Genomic DNA, 18,797 nt, shown 5'->3' on the forward strand with positions numbered 1-18,797 from the left:
ATGAGAAGAGTCACATAAGATATAAGCCGTTTGGCGACAGTGCTTTTCTACACCAGGGTTTAGTTGTATGAGTCACTTCCTGGTTATGTAACATGGTAATGCATCCTTTCTTTGTTTTACCAAACAAATGGGTTCCCACAGGGTCATGTTCATTAGGCACCAAACGGAAGAAAACGGACTGAAACAGGCAGGGACTACCTTGACTTGTCCAATAAGAAACCATCATTTTCATTTTCCGTTGCGAAATGTTTTAAAACGATTTCCTAATGAATACGACCTAGCTAAGGGCTAAAGGCTATTGTCTTAGTTCCCACGCTGCAACTCCTCTAGCCTTCTCTGTCTTGTTGTGTACATGTCCTACACAAACGCATCCAGTTAGGTGATGGCCACAACATTCACCCAGCTTAAATAAGAAAGCAAACTACACACATTAAATACTGTGACCGAGTTGACCAAATGCTCGTCTACGTTGTCGGCCTGTCATTTATTAAGTGGTGGTTTTAGAGAAGAAGAAGAAAAAAGAAAATAATCTGAAATGAAGAAGGGTTTCGGTCAGAGCACAGCCGGTTTCATTTCCCCTGTGCAACTGCATATGCAAGGGGCTCCGCTGTGTGTGTGTTTGTGTTTGTGTGTGTGTGCATGCGTGCATGTGTGTGTATTGTATATACAGTGCTCTGAACCTGCGCCATATCATCCAGGCAGTTGAAGATGTACTTCCGGGCCTCCTTCGACTTGATCGCTGTCTCTCCTTCATGATCCTCGGGTGTCTGTGGAGAGAAGACAAGAAGCAGATGTTCCATTCCGTTCCCATAAGACTTCCTCTAGTCTCTGAAAATACTCTATTTACATGTACCTCATTACAGACACTTGTTTAACGGCAACAGGACTGAGCTGGCTAGCAGGACTGAACTTGCCCTTTGAGCAACCCTGAGGTAACACACAAACACTTATCTAACAGCCATGTCTGGGAGCAGGCCTGGGGAGGGTGAAATAGACAGACCTGCGCAGACACACACACAAATGTGTGTATGGACACAAACACAATCAGGGACACAGGTGTACGCATAGAAACACACATACACACATGCAGTATGCATGCACACACACACACACACACACCAATCTTACAGACCTATTAGCAGAGGAAAACTCTCTGACCAAACATGCTGTAGTCATTTTAATTACAGTATCATCATTATCACGGCTGCTGTAAAATGGAAAGACACGACAAGGTCGAAGCGAAGCTCAGCAATCCCTCTGACAGGCCTGTCCCTGTTTCTGTCTCAGCGAAAGGGAAAAAGTTGTCAGTTACTAGCTATCTGATTTTCCATTGCCAACAACCATGAACAAATGTGAAGTTGTAGCCATGTCACAGTAACAGTCTCTTGTATAACTTAAGAGCACACACACACACACACACATACACAACAGACAGGGTGTTATCAGCTATCCTTACTGAAAGGTCAACGTTGCAAGGAGCTACATTATTGGATGTCAATGTGGTATGTTGTTGTGTGTCATTTTGTATGGATAAGAACAAAGACATGGAGTGTGTCAGAAATGGCACCCTATTCCCTAATCCCTATAAATTGCACTACTTTTTAACCAGAGCTATGGGCCCTGGTCAAAGGTTGGGCAATTTATAGGGAGCCATTTGGGACGCACTCGTGGGGAGTCTCCAAGGAGACCTGATCAATCTTGGGAGAGAATATCGCTAAGTGCAGTAGAGCGGTGAGGGTGTAAATATAGCCATATCCAGCTGAGATATTGGTATTGTGGAGTCAGGATGTTCAATACAGTAAAACTATGTCTGCAGATTCACTGCATGACTCCAAAATACTCCCAAAGGGGACAAAATGCTGGTGCTTGAACAGTCCAGCACCTTATTGAGTGGCCAGCATAGAGCAACTTTATTTTGGAGCCAGCGTTGAGTCTATCCTGTCAACGCCTCACACTGGACTTCTCTAGCTCGTTTTTTAAAAACATACTTATTCAGGGGAACCCATTGAGACCAGGATCTCATTTACAATGGTGCCCTAAGGACAACAATACAACAAATTACAAATGATTAATACAAATAAAATAAACTATAATTTACAGAATCAGCACTACAGCTTCAAAAACCACACATACAATTATTTACATTCAATCCAAACAGTTGCAATTATCATTAAATTCATTCAACATTAAAGTCCTGAACTGCTCTAGAGGCACCAGAGAGTCAAGAGTTTTGTAGGCTTTTCCAAAAATGGGGGGCACTGAAACCGAAGGCGGATTTACCTAGATCGTTACGTCCTTGTGGAACCTTGAGAGTTAACCATCCCTGTGAACGGGTTTGCTGTCTCATATTTTTTAATTTTAACAGTGAAGTGAGGCAGGTCGGAAGCTTGTGTAGTAGAGCTTTGTAAACAAAAAGGGAATAGTGAAGTGATCTATGGGACTTTAATGAGGAGCAGCCAACCTTTTAATACAGGATGTAGTGATGAGTATTAAAACTGTCACCTGTGATAAAACGAAGGGTGCTATGGTAGACGGCATCCAAAGGTTTAAGAGTAGTGGCTGCTGCATTCTGGTAAATGGTGTCACCATAGTCAAGAACTGGCAGGAAAGTTGACTGTACAATCTGCTTCCTGCTGTTTAGGCAGAGGCATTAAATCACAGCTTTTTAACTAGCTCATACGTATGGTTTTTAAACGTCAAATTATTCTCAATCCAAAAGCCCAGATATTTATATGCGGGAACCTGCTCGATGAAAGAACCATCCAATGCATAAATATGTAGACCATCTGAATTATTTTTACGAGAATTAAAAAACAGCATACATTTAGTTTTTCATGCAAGTAATTTTAAATCAAAAAGGACTTTCTGCAAGGCGACAAAATCAGATTGCAGCTCCAACATAGCCTGGTCAGCCGTAGGGGCAATAGCGTACATAACAGGCTCATCTGCATTCAGATGAATGTTACAGGTTTTTGCAGAGAGACCAATATTATTTATACAGTATAAATAGTAAAGAGGACACCTTTAGTAATATCGAGGTAACTTGACAGATAGTTCCCAAACCACTTGCACGACGCCTGGTCGAGGCCCATTTCAGACAACCTTTGAATGAGTAGGGGATGGTCGACAGTCTCAAAAGCCTTGAAAATGTCTATAAATATGGCAGTACAGTGATTCCTATGATCTAAGCAATTTAATATACACTGCTCAAAAAAATAAAGGGAACACTTAAACAACACAATGTAACTCCAAGTCAATCACACTTCTGTGAAATCAAACTGTCCACTTAGGAAGCAACACTGATTGACAATAAATGTTACATGCTGTTGTGCAAATGGAATAGACAACAGGTGGAAATTATAGGCAATTAGCAAGACACCCCCAATAAAGGACTGGTTTTGCAGGTGGTGACCACAGACCACTTCTCAGTTCCTATGCTTCCTGGCTGATGTTTTGGTCACATTTGAAAGCTGGCGGTGCTTTCACTCTAGTGGTAGCATGAGACGGAGTCTACAACCCACACAAGTGGCTAAGGTAGTGCAGCTCATCCAGGATGGCACATCAATGCGAGCTGTGGCAAGAAGGTTTGCTGTGTCTGTCAGCGTAGTGTCCAGAGCATGGAGGCGCTACCAGGAGACAGGCCAATACATCAGGAGACGTGGAGGAGGCTGTAGGAGGGCAACAACCCAGCAGCAGGACTGCTACCTCCGCCTTTGTGCAAGGAGGAGCAGGAAGAGCACTGCCAGAGCCCTGCAAAATGACCTCCAGCAGGCCACAAATGTGCATGTGTCTGCTCAAACGGTCAGAAACAGACTCCATGAGGGTGGTATGAGGGCCCGACGTCCACAGGTGGGGGTTGTGCTTACAGCCCAACACCGTGCAGGACGTTTGGCATTTGCCAGAGAACACCAAGATTGGCAAATTCGCCACTGGCGCCCTGTGCTCTTCACAGATGAAAGCAGGTTCACACTGAGCACATGTGACAGACGTGACAGAGTCTGGAGACGCCGTGGAGAACGTTCTGCTGCCTGCAACATCCTCCAGCATGACCGGTTTGGCGGTGGGTCAGTCATGGTGTGGGGTGGCATTTCTTTGGGGGGCCGCACAGCCCCTGACTGCCATTAGGTACCGAGATGAGATCCTCAGACCCCTTGTGAGACCATATGCTGGTGCGGTTGGCCCTGGGTTCCTCCTAATGCAAGACAATGCTAGACCTCATATGGCTGGAGTGTGTCAGCAGTTCCTGCAAGAGGAAGGCATTGATGCTATGGACTGGCCCGCCAGTTCCACAGACCTGAATCCAATTGAGCACATCTGGGACATCATGTCTCGCTCCATCCACCAACGCCACGTTGCACCACAGACTGTCCAGGAGTTGGCGGATGCTTTAGTCCAGGTCTGGGAGGAGATCCCTCAGGAGACCATCCGCCACCTCATCAGGAGCATGCCCAGGCGTTGTAGGGAGGTCATACAGGCACGTGGAGGCCACACACACTACTGAGCCTCATTTTGACTTGTTTTAAGGACATTACATCAAAGTTGGATCAGCCTATAGTGTGGTTTTCCACTTTAATTTTGAGGGTGACTCCAAATCCAATTTTTGTGTGATTTTGTTGTCAGCACATTCAACTATGTAGATTATTTCATTCATTCAGATCTAGGATGTGTTATTTTAGTGTTCCCTTTATTTTTTTGAGCAGTGTATAATTTAAGTGTAGATGCTGAAACGGTGCTATAAAACCAGACTGGTACACATTAAGAGTAAAATTCAAAGTACAAAAAAAGTTATTAGCTGAGAGTTTGCCAGTGATTCTAATATTTTTGCAAGGCAAGATAGTTTAGAAATTGGGGGGTAGTTATCTAGGTCAGAAGGATCTCCACCTTTGTAAAGGGGGAGGACATGCGGCCCCTTCCAGATCTTATGGATAGCACCAGAAGCAATTGTTAAATAAAAAATGTGGGTCAAAGGTTCTACAATGAGGGGGGCAGAAAGCTGCAGTAGAAACAGATCAAGCGAATCAGCTCCTGTGGATTTCTTTACATACATTTTTTGCAAGGCACTTAATACATCATTGACATACTGGGTAGGTCACTTGGTGGGCAAATATAGTTCTACATTATCGACTCCACTGAAACCCAACTCCTCTTTTGATGTGTATGGAAAGTTTTGATGCAACAAAAGGGCAATCGTAATTAGTGTTTCTCAAATGTGTGTGTGTGTGTGTGTGTGTGTGTGTGTGTGTGTGTGTGTGTGTGTGTGTGTGTGTGATAGAGGCCTACCTTCAGTCTCCACAGAGGATAGTTGGTAGAGTCTGTGACTCGGTTGAAGAACCTAGTAGTCTTTGTCCCTGCACTCAGGAGGTACTCTGCTGGCAGCCCCTGTGTCTGAGAGATGTACCGGATCTAAAGGAGGACCAGGACAAAATATCAAATAACACATCAACTTTTCATTCAGAGTTTCAAACACAATCAGCCAAACAGCATTCAAATGCAGACACGCAAAATAAGGCACGCTTAATTGGATATTGTGAGTTTTGCCCTTTAGGCGCAAATTAATTTGACTGAAAATGTTACTCAGTCAGACTTGGAAAATCATTGCTGGCACAAATATTTAGGGTGATAAGACTAAAATAATCACATCTCCTAAATATGTTCACTGCAGAGGGAATATGCCTAGACCCAGATTCAGTATAATCCATTATGCCTTAGTTGTGACACATTTTCACGGCAGGGTCATCCTGGTAAGGTCATATCGTCAGGAAAAACTCTTGGCCCTAGCTATGATTCACGACTATGGTCATGAAGTTTACCCACCATGTGACCTACCCAGTAAAAAACCCTGTATGTAACTCTGAGTCGGTGTGTTTGTGTCTGGTGCCCCGTGTATATAGCCAAGTTATCATTACTCATTGTGTATTTATTATAACTTGTATTATTACGTGTTTTAATGTTCTATTATCTCTCTATTTTCTTTCTCTCTGCATTGTTGGGAAGGGCCCATAACTAAGTATTTCACTGTTAGTCTACACCTGTTGTTTACAAAGCATGTGACTAATAGAAATGTATTTGATTTAGTTAGTTCTGTGAGTAATGGGGATGAGGCTTGAGTGTGTGTGTGTATGTGTGTATGTATGTGTGTGTGTGTGTGTGGTTCAAATCAAATGTATTTGTCATATGCTTCGTAAACAACAGGTGTAGACTAACAGTGAAATGCTTACTTGGTTGTGTGTGTGTGTGAGTGTGCGTGTGCATGCATGTGTGTGTGTGTGTGTGTGTGTAGGGGTGTCTCGTCTCCTCCTGACAGACAGGCAGCTCCTGATCCCTGCTTATTCCAGCAGATGCCACTGAACCACTTGCACCAATTAGCAGCGCACCGGTGCTCCAGAGCTACACTTCTCTCTGTTCCTCTCATTTCTCTCTCTCTCTCTCTCTCTCTCTGTTCCTCCTCTTCTCTCTCTCTCTCTCTCTCTCTCTCTCTCTCTCTCTGTTCCTCCTCTTCTCTCTCTCTCTCTCTCTCTCTCTCTCTCTCTGTTCCTCCTCTTCTCTCTCTCTCTCTCTCTCTCTCTCTCTCTCTCTGTTCCTCCTCTTCTCTCTCTCTCTCTCTCTCTCTCTCTCTCTCTCGCTCTCTCTCTGTTCCTCCTCTTCTCTCTCTCTCTCTCTCTCTCTCTCTCTCTCTCTCTCTCTCTCTCTCTCTCTCTCTCTCTCTCTCTCTCTCTCTCTCTCTCTCTCTCTCGCTCTCTCTCTCTCTCTCTCTCTCATTTCAATTCAATTTAAGGACTTTATTGGCATGGGAAACGTGTTAACATTGCCAAAGCAAGTGAAGTAGATAGTATACACAAGTGAAATAAACAATAAATATTAACAGTAAATATTACACTCAGAAGTTCCAAAAGAATAAATACATTTCAAGTCATATTATGTCTATATACAGTGTCGTAACAATGTGCAAACAGTTAATGTACAAATGGGAAAATAAATAAACATAAATAAGGGTTGTATTTACAATGGTGTTTGTTCTTCACTTGTGCTGTGATGGCACACTGTGATATTTCACCCAGTAGATAAGGGAGTTTATCAACATTTGGTTTGTTTTCGAATTTTTGTGGATCTGTGTAATCTGAGGGAAATATGTGTCTCTAATATGGTCATACATTTGGCAGGAGGTTAGGAAGTGCAGCTCAGTTTCCACCTCATTTTGTGGGCAGTGTGCACATAGCCTGTCTTCTCTTGAGAGCCAGGTCTGCCTACGGCGGCCTTTCTCAATAGCAAGGCTATGCTCACTGAGTCTGTACATAGTCAAAGCTTTCCTTAAATTTGGGTCAGTCACAGTGGTCAGGTATTCTGCCACTGTGTACTCTCTGTTTAGGGCCAAATAGCATTCTAGTTTGCTCTGTTTTTTTATTAATTCTTTCCAATGTGTAAAGTAATTCTCTTTTTGTTTTCTCATGATTTGGTTGGGTCTAATTGTGTTGCTCTCTCTCTCTCTCTCTCTCTCTCTCTCTCTCTCTCTCTCTCTCTTTAACAAACTCAGATTAGGCTCTATGGGAAAGCCTTGAGCGAGTATTGCTCTGTCTCTCAGAACAAACCAAGCAGTTATTTTCCTCCTGTCCTGAAACATATCTAAGAGTTAGTCTAATTTGCAACGCTCTCAAATTGATCCTCTCCCCTCCTCTCTGACACTACTACAGTGGAAGCATGACTTGTAGTGATTTATCAGTCCTCGTCCAGAAGTGGACTAGTGACTCTTCGTATGCCACTATTGTAGAATGCACACATTGATAGATTGAAATTGTGTTTTGAATTGAGAACTCTTTTACATTTCCTGTTTATAGTAGCATTCAGAAACTTCTTCTAGCTCTTGTCTTGGAGGCTTTCTCTCATTTAGGCATCAGTCATTATATTCCTGGTTGTCACCCACCCATGCCCCCCCCCCATGGGCAGACCCTCAGACCTACCTGGTCGTACTCGGAGGCCCCTGGGTAGAGGGGCCAGCCCAGGAAGAGCTCAGCGATGACACAGCCCAGGGACCACATGTCGATGGCCTCACAGAACGGCAGGCCCAGGATGATCTCTGGAGCTCTGAGGACAGAGAGATACAGCATGGTTAGATACAGGCCAAAGTATTTCCGTAAGGCAAATGTTACAAGGGGGCTCAGCTGTATGAGCTATGTAATTAACCGCACCTTGTCTCTAACCGGGCACAGACCATGATGAAACCAACACAGACAAAAGGCCTGTGGACTGCCATTGAAGTTGATTTCTGCTTGAGTTGAACATGATCAATGTGAACGTCAGGCAAATTGCATTTAAACGTATTTCGCTGTGTGCAGGTTGTTAATCTGTTTTGGATTGGATCCCGTCCCATGTCGTATGAACATTTGTCGATGTAACACTAGCTTTAATGAAATATCTCATTTGGAAACAGCAAACAAATGAGTGACAGTCACTTTCTTTTCCCACCCAGTATGTGTTCAGGGAGAACAGACCAATGTAATCGAGAGAAGAGCTAGACTCAGGCACTTCAGTGTTAGGAGCAGCAGCTAACCCTACCAAAACATAAGCTAACTGGGCAGCTCTATTCAAAACATCCCCTAAACAAACATTATTTCATTAGACTCCAACGTTCCGCCCAAGATAAATTAATCAATCAGCCTGTCATTCCCTAATATGTTCTTTTACACTGATCTCAGACCAGCTCTCTGCCTTTAATACAAACTCCTCGCTTGTTTAGAGGAGCTTTGAGAAAAGTTGGATTCAAGGACATTGTTTTCTTTGATTCTCCTTTAAATGGCACTGGCAGTCACGCTGTTCATTTTAGTGCTAACTGTGGGGGGGCCGGAGCTAATTGACTGATAGCCGTGCAGGAGCCAATCGGGATGACTGATCTTGGGAAGTCTGGCCTCTGGGATAGAATGTGGGGGAGGGGAGGATAATCTGGGGAAGAGAATGGGTCTTGGTTCGAGTGGCCCAATGTGGAATCAATTGTGCCGCCATGAAAGATAAAAATCAACTTAAATATTCACAGAGTCAGAGCAACCCTCGTCCGATACGGGTGGTTATTTAGTTAATAACGACAGAGCCCGGTTCCCAGGTTCCTAGACTCCGGGGCCTTTAAACAACACAGGGGCCAAGGGGCCACCGATAAATAACTGGGTCTGATTGAGCACTGAACAGGAAGAAAAACACTGTCTCGTTATACGAGTGTAACAACTGACGAACGATTTAGAAAATGATACATTTTACAGTGGACCCACCCTGAGCTCTGTTACATTAAACCAGTTAGATTATAATGCAATCCACTGAGCTGAAATCTCTGATGAGCCTTTAAATTACTAGGCAGCCTGCCTCGGTCCCCAATAAGGGAAACTCACTGTGACTTCAGAGTGAACTAGACAGTGAATTGGAGACGCTGTCACACATATGCATGCACGTACACGTACACACACACTCACGCACGTGCACACACACATACACAAACTAGAGAGGCACTACATCATAAAACATTATTAGCGATACATTTGAATGGCACGACAACAATTGTCGGAGCTTTACGCTGATCCTGGAACATTTCTCTCCCCAGTTTGCTCCGAGAGCCCCTCGCCGAGTTCCCAGCGTTTCCTGCCTGTGCTGGTCATAACAATGAGGCGAGCGGAGAGAAGTGGAGGAGCGCGGGCTCCAGGCAGCATAGCAGAAGCCTGGGAGAGAGACAGAGACGTAACGCCTGGCCGGGAGCCTGCTGGACAGGCCCGGAGAACAGATCATGTGGAAAAGAGCAGGGCTCTATGGGGCTGGGGGAGGGGGAGTGGGGGTGTCTTTTGGGGGGCAACGGCTGGGGGGCAACGGCTGGGGGAATCTGATCACATTTTCCACATGGGCCTCAGACTCCTCTCCTCTCCTCTCAGAACCGCCTCCCTTGTTTATGTGTGAAAGAGATGGCAGGTTTAACATTGTGAGAAACAGCTGGGACCTGGCTGTTTCACGGTGGCAGACTTACACAGGGGATATCTCACTATCAAAAGAGAGAGACAAGACAGTACAAATGAGAGAGAGGGAAAGAGCGATCAAGAGAGTAGGGAGAGAGAGAGAAAAGGGAAGAGAGAGCGAGACAGAGAGCGAGACAGAGAGCAAGACAGAGAGCGAGACAGAGAGCGAGACAGAGAGCGAGACAGAGAGCGAGACAGAGAGCGAGACAGAGAGCGAGACAGAGAGCGAGACAGAGAGCGAGACAGAGAGCGAGACAGAGCACGAGACAGAGAGCGAGACAGAGAGCGAGACAGAGAGCGAGACAGAGCACGAGACAGAGAGCGAGACAGAGCACGAGACAGAGAGCGAGACAGAGAGCGAGACAGAGAGCGAGACAGAGAGCGAGACAGAGCAGTAGCCTCTCTAGCGAACATCACATTCACTGGAGAGGGCTCAGTAAATAGAAAGGGTGATATTGGGGTCTCGGGGGCAGCGGTGGAACACAGTGTCGGGGGGGGGGGGGGTTACATTACACATACAAAGACACCGTCAACACAATAAGCTGGGCCATCTAACGTGGGTTACCAAAGCACCATAGAGGCGCCTGCTTGGAGAAGATAGCACTGGCAGGACACTGTGTCCTGAGCAGAGAGAGGGAGCCTGAGCTATGGGCCAGGAACTAGGGTCAGTCAACACAATCCTCCCTCTTCAAACCGCCTGGGCTTTCACTTTAGAGAGGTAGGAGGCTAGGAACTTTGTGATGAGGGATGCAGAGGATCACACACCCACACACACACACACACACCATAAAGACAAAATAGATTCTATGGTCCTGGCTGACTGGCTGCTTTTCCACACCCCCTCCAGTATGAAATGCATCCGGCAAATAGCCAAGCTTATGGAAAACGACTTTGTAACTTTCCGTTGCAGAAGATAAGCTGTTATTGCATACACACAGATTTGACACCCCTCCCCCAACTGTGTGCAGTTTTCGGTTCCCCCCCAGAGAGAGATATAAGTCTTTGCTCTGTAATTAGCACTAGAATGGGACACATAAACACACACACACAAGCACATACACACATACAAGCAAGTACACACACACACACACACACACACACACACACACACACAGAAGCCCTCTATTTGCATGAGTATATCAGCTCCAGCCCCATTAGGCTTTGAAGCAGAGTGGCCATTGCAGCATGCCAGCCAGGCTGCTGAATAAAATACTTTCAACCCAAATTGAGCTGAAATCAGCTCTGGGAGGAAACCCATCATCATACTGTCCCCTAGACCACAGTGGACTACATACTGTCCCCTAGACCACAGTGGACTACATACTGTCCCCTAGACCACAGTGGACTACATACTGTCCCCTAGACCACAGTGGACTACATACTGTCCCCTAGACCACAGTGGACTACATACTGTCCCCTAGACCACAGTGGACTACATACTGTCCCCTAGACCACAGTGGACTACATACTGTCCCCTAGACCACAGTGGACTACATACTGTCCCCTAGACCACAGTGGACTACATACTGTCCCCTAGACCACAGTGGACTACACTTGGCCACTCTGTGCAGCCACACTGGACCCCAGCGCTCCTAATACTCAGGTCACAGAACCTTCCACTCCCACAAGGTCCTTTCTAGAAGTTACAGCAGCACCCCTCCCCTCCCATGCATATCCAATCTCCACCCTTGGAATGTTAGTATCATCTAAGCATGAAATGAATATGACACAACAACCAATCATGGGGAAAATGGTCAAGTCTGCAATGTTGTTTTTTTCCATGGTTGATGCTGTGCCACGTTTGATGTCATGGAAGTGTGGATTTTTATAACAGTCAGCTTTGGACCATACTATTTAAATTAGAGAGCAATTAGTCCTGCATCTTTAGCTGTGTGTGTGTGTGTGTGTGTGTGTGTGTGTGTGTGTGTGTGTGTGTGTGTGTGTGTGTGTGTGTGTGTGTGTGTGTGTGTGTGTCTGTGTGTGTGTGTCTGTGTGTGTGTGTCTGTGTGTGTGTGTGTGTCTGTGTGTGTGTGTCTGTGTGTGTGTGTGTGTGTGTGTCTGTGTGTGTGTGTGTGTCTGTGTGTGTGTGTGTGTGTGCGCGCGTGAGCGCACCTCCCCAGGCAGGGATCATGTTGAGGACCGTTAGAGTTGATGAGGTTGTGCTTGGATCCGTTCAGGCAGAACCTCCTCGGCCAGGCCCTTTCCCATGATTCCCCTGCCCTGGTCTCACTAAGGTCCAGCTGCACTCCATCCCTCCCTGCTAACCCAACCCAACCCAACGATCACACTGACGAAATCAAACCACTAATGCAAATCTCCTCACTGCTTCCATGGTATGCAAAACACAGCAGCAGCTGCCGATGCAGGCCTTTACACAGGCAAACAAGAAGCACACATCTATGCAGCTCACACTCTCCTCTTCTCCCTCCCTCCCTCCTCTTCACTCCTCTCTTCCTTCCTTCACTCTCAGTACACAGAAGCAGATACTGGAACTTGCCTGTCTCCTGTAGCACACAGGCACAATGTCTGCCAGCCCTAGACCTGGAGTTAGAGCTGTCCATAATAGTTCATAGACGGTGGTCAATAAAGGAGATGGAGGTTGGGTGAAACAGTCAAATGGAAAATGCCAGGTAGTCAGGCGTTAACTACTCACCACATCCTGGTGCTTTATGAGCAGAGCTGCTCTGCATGCAAACCTCAGCTAAGCAAACACACATATGCTTGTGTGTACTCACACACACACATACACACACACACAAACAGCCACTCAGATTGTGACGTTTGCACTAGAGGGTGGTGTGCACTGTGCAGTGGCTCTAACATGCACACTACAAAGATGCCATCACATCTGTGACCTATACGTCTGTCTTATCAGAGTAGGCCTATTATATTCAGCATTTGTTAACATAGCTCTAAGCTCTTTTCTTCTGGAAAGTTCCATCGACCCCACATGTGCAGCATGTGCACTCCATAAGCATTGGCACAGAAACCCCACCACTTTGACTTGCACCTCCAATGTAACAGCTTTAAACTATACCTCATCTAACACGTACACATTCTCAGAGTGTTGTACAAGTCAACACCATGAGGAGGTGGATTCAGAACACTGACCATGCATGTGGCAGGCAGACTGGTACACTCCTTGCTACAGTACTGCATGTACCCTGTGCCTCATGTACCCACACAGACAGACACACGTGGAAACATTCAGGCTCTTCCTTGCATTTTAATCCTCCGTCCCTGGCTGTGTTCAGGCGGTGGGCTCGTACAGCAGCGGTCTCTGGTCAGGGAGGGTGAGCGGAAGAGGAGCGAGGGGGGGCAAGCACTGTGACATCCTCCCAGCTAGCCTCTTATTGACGAGGCCGGTCCCCTGGGAGCTACAGTGATGGCATATCCCCCCCACAACCCATGAATGGGGCCTTTCTTCTGCCCCCCCCAGACCAGACAGGCAGGTGTGCAGACGGGCAGTACTGCTCCTCTCTTCCTCGCCTCTCCACCTGTACCCACACACCGCGCTGCAGCTGCTACTCCTGGCTCTGACATCCCGGGAGTTGGGCATGTCAGGATGCATCCATCACCCTGACCTTCCCTCAGCTCAGCGCGGGTTCACTTCAGTGTCCTGGCAGTCTGGCACATTACCAGTCTGGATCCCAGCGTTTACATTCTATTGCCATGAGGTTGAACCATAGACATAATTTGCTGTATATGACATAATTGGCTTGGCATGTGCAGCATTTACACTGGACAACATTTCTATTACAGGAAGTCTGAATCATAGACATATTTATCATAAATCTTACTGTATTCATATACTGTATGTATGACGTCCTTGGTTTGAACTGCCACCGCAGTTGGGTTAGATTCAGATGAGCTTGAACTTTCACGCCAGCTCTTGGTGCAACAAGAACTGCTCTTGTATAATGGAGTCAAACTCACAGCCCACTTAACAACTCTGTTGAGTAAAAGCCTATTTACTGTGACGTAAACTGGGATGGTTGAGTTAACTTCATTCAAAGAGCTCTCTGCTTCCTGACGTGATGAAGGGAGGACAGAAAGCTCTCTTGTTATTATGTAGGTTTATGACTTGTTTGCTATGAACTGTCTGCTCTTTTCCCAGCCATAGGGGTGGGGGTACGGGTGGGGTTGTGGTGGAGAGGGTAGATAGGAAATTGGGTGAGGGGTGGGGTTAAAAGTGGGTGGGTGGGCAAGAAAAGAAAAATTCCTGTAGTATGAATTACTGTTCAACTGTATATTATGTTACTGTGCAGGAATAACTGTGAAAACGTAATACAAATATATTCATCAACAAAAAAAAGCTCTCGAGGTTGACAGGATAAAGCTCTTGTTGAGGAAGGGAATGGCCTGGCTAATGCTATTTATGGTGTCTGTCTTCCCACTATTCCCCAGCCTTCACTCCCTCTTCCCCCTGGCTGGTCTTATGAAAGAAGCCTGGGTCTTTTTCTGCTCTGTGAATGAAGGACTTCACTACCCAGTCCCCAGAGATCCATCTCTATTACATTATGTATGTCCTCAGCGTTCCAGTGGCGGCCGATCAACCTACAACTCTTTGAAGGCCTTTTGAATAAACACAGAGCGAAGGCCACTGACTGTGTGACCGAGTGACAGAGGGACAGGGGGATCGCCTAGCCCTATCCTGCACCTGTGGCCCCTCCTCTGGCCCCAAGGCTAGTGGTTTCCTCTGTCAGAGAGGCTGAGACGATGACACACACACTAAAAAGAACCAGCACCTGCCCAGCTCAGACATCACGTGAGGGAGAGCAATGGGGCAGAGTGAATGCTGAATGCCTATTGAGGGCTGCATGATAAAAGGCTTTTAAATTTAGTTTCTGGTACTCCCTGAGCCCCAGTCAAGGGATGTAACTAGTTGTGTAAGTCAGGACATAGCAAACTTTTACAGAGACCTTGGGAGGTAGTGTCCTTTCATTCAAGGTCCAGTTAACATTCCTTGTGCTCAAGGTCTTGTAGAGAGGGCTCCCTCTCTCTACTCAAAAGGCACAGAGAAGTGCTGATGGTGCTGTCACTGTTTCACCTGTTAATACATTAGCATAGCTGGAAGGAGGGAGAGAGGGAGGGAGGGAGGGAGGGAGGGAGGGAGGGAGGGAGGGAGGGAGGGAGAGAGAGAGAGGGAAGGAAATTGGAAGAGGCGAGACAAAAACGAATAAAGGTGCTTTAGTCTTCTGGTAGAATTACCTGTGATTCTATACGAAAACATTACTTGAGTAAAATCATGATATGTTCCACTTTAGGTAAACATTAGATGTAAAGGACTAACAGAAATAAGAGGAACACAAGCCATCCTAGAGCTAGTCAGGCATTAAGGACAGCACAGCACTCGTCTTGTACCCAAAGCTTTTTCTGTGCAATTTTAAAAGCCCATACAATATTAACTGGGCTGAGTGCCACCCCACACGGCACAGGGTACCCTGTTGGCACAGGAAGCCATGATCAATATTTGAAAAGTTTATTTCCAAAACGCTATATCCCACACATTTTTCACGTGTCTTTTCATCAGAAATGATTGCTTCTGGGTACCTTCATGTGTTTGTAAAATATTACTGTTCTCAGATTTGTAATTAATAGATTTTAGATGTGTATGAAAATTAGTTTTTTTGCAAAACGCTATATATCCATTGTTTAGCTGGAATGGAATGTTCATATTCTGTATATTTGACTGTGATATGTGGTTGTCTCACCTAGCAATCTTAAGATAAATGCACTTACTATAAGTTGTTCTGGATATAAGAGCTAAATGACTAAAATGTCAAATATAAATGTTTTACGTACAGATCTTATATTATCATTTCAAAACATTTCAGTGAAACAGCAACAACAGATTCAACAGTGATTAAATATATATTGTACTCTTATCAAATGTAATGTTATTTTGCAGTTGTCTGCTATAGAACTAATCTCTCTAGTTGGACACAGGAGGATTGGTCCATAGACGAGACTGCCATTCCATTAACCTATTCCATTGTGTGTGTGTGTGTGTGTGTGTGTGTGTGTGTGTGTGACAGAGAGTGGCTGCAGAGCTGCAGAACGGACCACCGCGTCTCTCAGCCCCGGTAATTACCTCTTTTACTGTCATTGTTTGTCTTCTCCAGATGGACAGACAGACAAACATGAAGGGAACGACATGCCAGAGAAGAGCCAGAGCCTGACTGAGCAGTCTAAGCTCCTGGCATGGTACTACCGAGTCTGACTGCCTGCTCTTGACCCCCTTCAGCGACCACCATGGCATCTGCCTGACCCGTGGAGCAGCACTGCAGTGAGCCGCAGCCCTCCACTCTCTCCACTCTCAAGGAGTCCCTGGCCCTGCAGAAATATGTGGGTCACGATAAGTGCTCTCCACCAGGAGGAGTGGTGTGGCAGGTGGAGAGAGAGAGAGAGCCTGCTGTCGGTCTGTCTGTCTGTCTCACCCAATCAGCCAGCCGACCAGCCAGCCAGAGACTGTCTGTTTGGTCAGTCAGAGCAGAGCAGAAGGACTGCTTAACCCCAGAGCCCCGATCACTCCCGCTAATTGGACGGTGTGAGGGATTTTATCAGCAGCTAGAGCTTAAGCCTCATCACTGAGTCTGAGAGAAACGTCTGGCATTAGGGAATCACACATGCACATACACAATAAAGACTGGAGCCCCGCAGCACGTGCAGGACGTGTTCACCGCTCAGAGACCTCATCAGTACACACACAGTGTGGAGATTTACAGTGCCTCAGACAGAAAGAGGAGACTGAGAGGAAACATTAACAGTGTTGAAGGGGCCACAGCAGAGCGCCATTCATATTGGACATGTGGTAAAACACCAGACTCAACCAAAAAGCCATTTGAAATGTGATGCCTGTGAACGCTGGGATGGGATGGAGCCCTGGGAAGGCGTGTCATGGTGTGCATGCCATCGTAATGGTACAATTTTGAACTTCCCCTTATTAAGTGATTTATTTCTACTGCACAGTGACAAAGAGCAGGGGAGACACACATGCTGATAAATCTCCCCATCATCTTTCTACCTCCTTCTCCATCCCCCACTCAATTAAATTCAAAGGGAGCTTTATTGGCATGGGAAACGTATGTTTACATTGCCAAAACAAGTGAAATAACAATAAAGAAAAGTGTGAAGAAACAACATCAACAAAAAACATAAAAAAACATTGTGCTCTCCCCCTCACTCCCTCCCTCCACCTTCCCCTGCCTAATTACATTCTGGGTGACATGCATTCTCTGTACCTGAGGTGCCGCTCCCTCCCTCACAACAAGCCATGCATTCTCTGTACCTGAGGTGCCGCTCCCTCCCTCACAACAAGCAGCAAGGACCAGAGGGAGCTGTAACCAAACCTAACCAGTAACCATGGGCCTCCAGTACAGTCCAGTACACAGGCAGGCACAGAGGGGCTCCTCTACATATGATATGTTCCTTAGATAGGTGGGAGCTAGGCTGAGGTCTGTCTGCCTATCTGTCTGGCTGTCTGGCTGCCTGTGCCTGCCTGCCTCGCTGTCTGTCTGCCTGTAGATCTGTCCCTGGACTGCAGCTGTGTGCCAGTTGATTAGACTGCAGGATGAGATGAGCCTCCCCCTGACAGACATACAGACAGATCCAGACTGTCATCCAGATGTGGTAAAGGTCTTTATCCAATACAACACATAACCAGACATGCACACACATATAGGCACAGACACATCATGTACACTCATGACTACACACACACATACTGGAAAGGAAATAGCCTTACATAGCCACTCATGATGGCACTCTCATCTACAGTTTGCCCATCATGTCTCTCTCTCTCTCTCTTCTCTCTCTCTCTCTCTCTCTCTCTCTCTCTCTCTCTCTCCTCTCTCTCTCTCTCTCTCTCTCTCTTCTCTCTCTCTCTCTCTCTCTCTCTCTCTCTCTCTCTCTCTCTCTCTCTCTCTCTCTCTCTCTCTCTCTCTCTTCTCTCTCTCTCTCTCTCTCTCTCTCTCTCTCTCTCAGGATGGCATGGTATGGTATGCCGTCAGACAGCTAAACGCCATTAGCCACACTGCATTCTTCCCTGAGAGGAATTAGAAATGTTATCACGTACAAAAACAAAAGCAGGATTATCAACGTTTAGAGAGGAACTGGACAAATGAATCATTCCCACTCATTCCCTCATCCATCCTACGTTTCATATCAGAGAGAGAATAGGAGACTGGGAGGCTGTGTAGTAGGGGGCAAGGTCCATGGCCAAAGTGCCAGGGCCAGTAGTGTGGTTTACCACGCTCAGTTCAAAATGGAGAGAGGTGTGACACTGCAACATAATGCAGCCAACTACTGTACCACTATCACAACCTACATGGATACATCTGATGTATCCTCATACAGATGTAGGATCTTAATTTGATCACTCTTTTGTTGCTCAGAAATGCAAAATGGTATTGTATTTGAGGTTTAAAAAGGCTTTAAAGTTGATCATTTCCACTTTATCAAATCAAGCCCTACTTTTTTTATCAAGCCCTACAACAAAATGTCCATTAATTATAATCCACATAATAATTCATATTTTCCTGCTGTAGCAAATCTGCAGTTCATCGCTCACATGCCTTCAATAAGTTATTGTTGTTTTGTCAATCACTGACTGAAATAGAAATTACAATATTCACTACTCAGCACCTCTCTTGTCAGGCACCAGCAAATGTAATGCATTTTTGCTTCATCAAACGTATTCATAAAATCCCCCCCCCCTGAGATTCTGAACCAAGATAAATAAAGTCAAAACCAGCTCTCTGAGGTCTCATTTGAATGTACTGAGAACACACATACACACTCCTAACTAAACTC

The 18,797-nt window shown here is 45.9% G+C and overlaps 1 protein-coding gene across 7 annotated transcripts in view; it reads right to left on the reverse strand.

The window, feature by feature from the left end:
* The window catches only part of LOC311137065 (homeodomain-interacting protein kinase 2-like), a 96,856-nt gene that overhangs the window by 24,708 nt on the left and 53,351 nt on the right, over window positions 1-18,797 (reverse strand). For 4 of the 7 annotated variants that reach the window (XM_084171390.1, XM_084171395.1, XM_084171392.1 and 1 more), the window contains exons 3-5: window positions 7,956-8,079; window positions 5,281-5,403; window positions 669-767 (exon numbers count right to left, since the gene is read on the reverse strand). In XM_084171390.1, the coding sequence (XP_084027516.1) occupies window positions 669-767; window positions 5,281-5,403; window positions 7,956-8,079 (346 nt within the window). The remainder of the gene's footprint in view (window positions 1-668; window positions 768-5,280; window positions 5,404-7,955; window positions 8,080-18,797) is intronic. The other 3 variants (XM_084171394.1, XM_084171393.1, XM_084171391.1) reach the window with 1 other exon arrangement.

The sequence above is a fragment of the Coregonus lavaretus genome, assembly GCF_964263955.1.
Source record: "Coregonus lavaretus genome assembly, chromosome: 11".
Lineage (NCBI taxonomy): Eukaryota > Metazoa > Chordata > Actinopteri > Salmoniformes > Salmonidae > Coregonus > Coregonus lavaretus.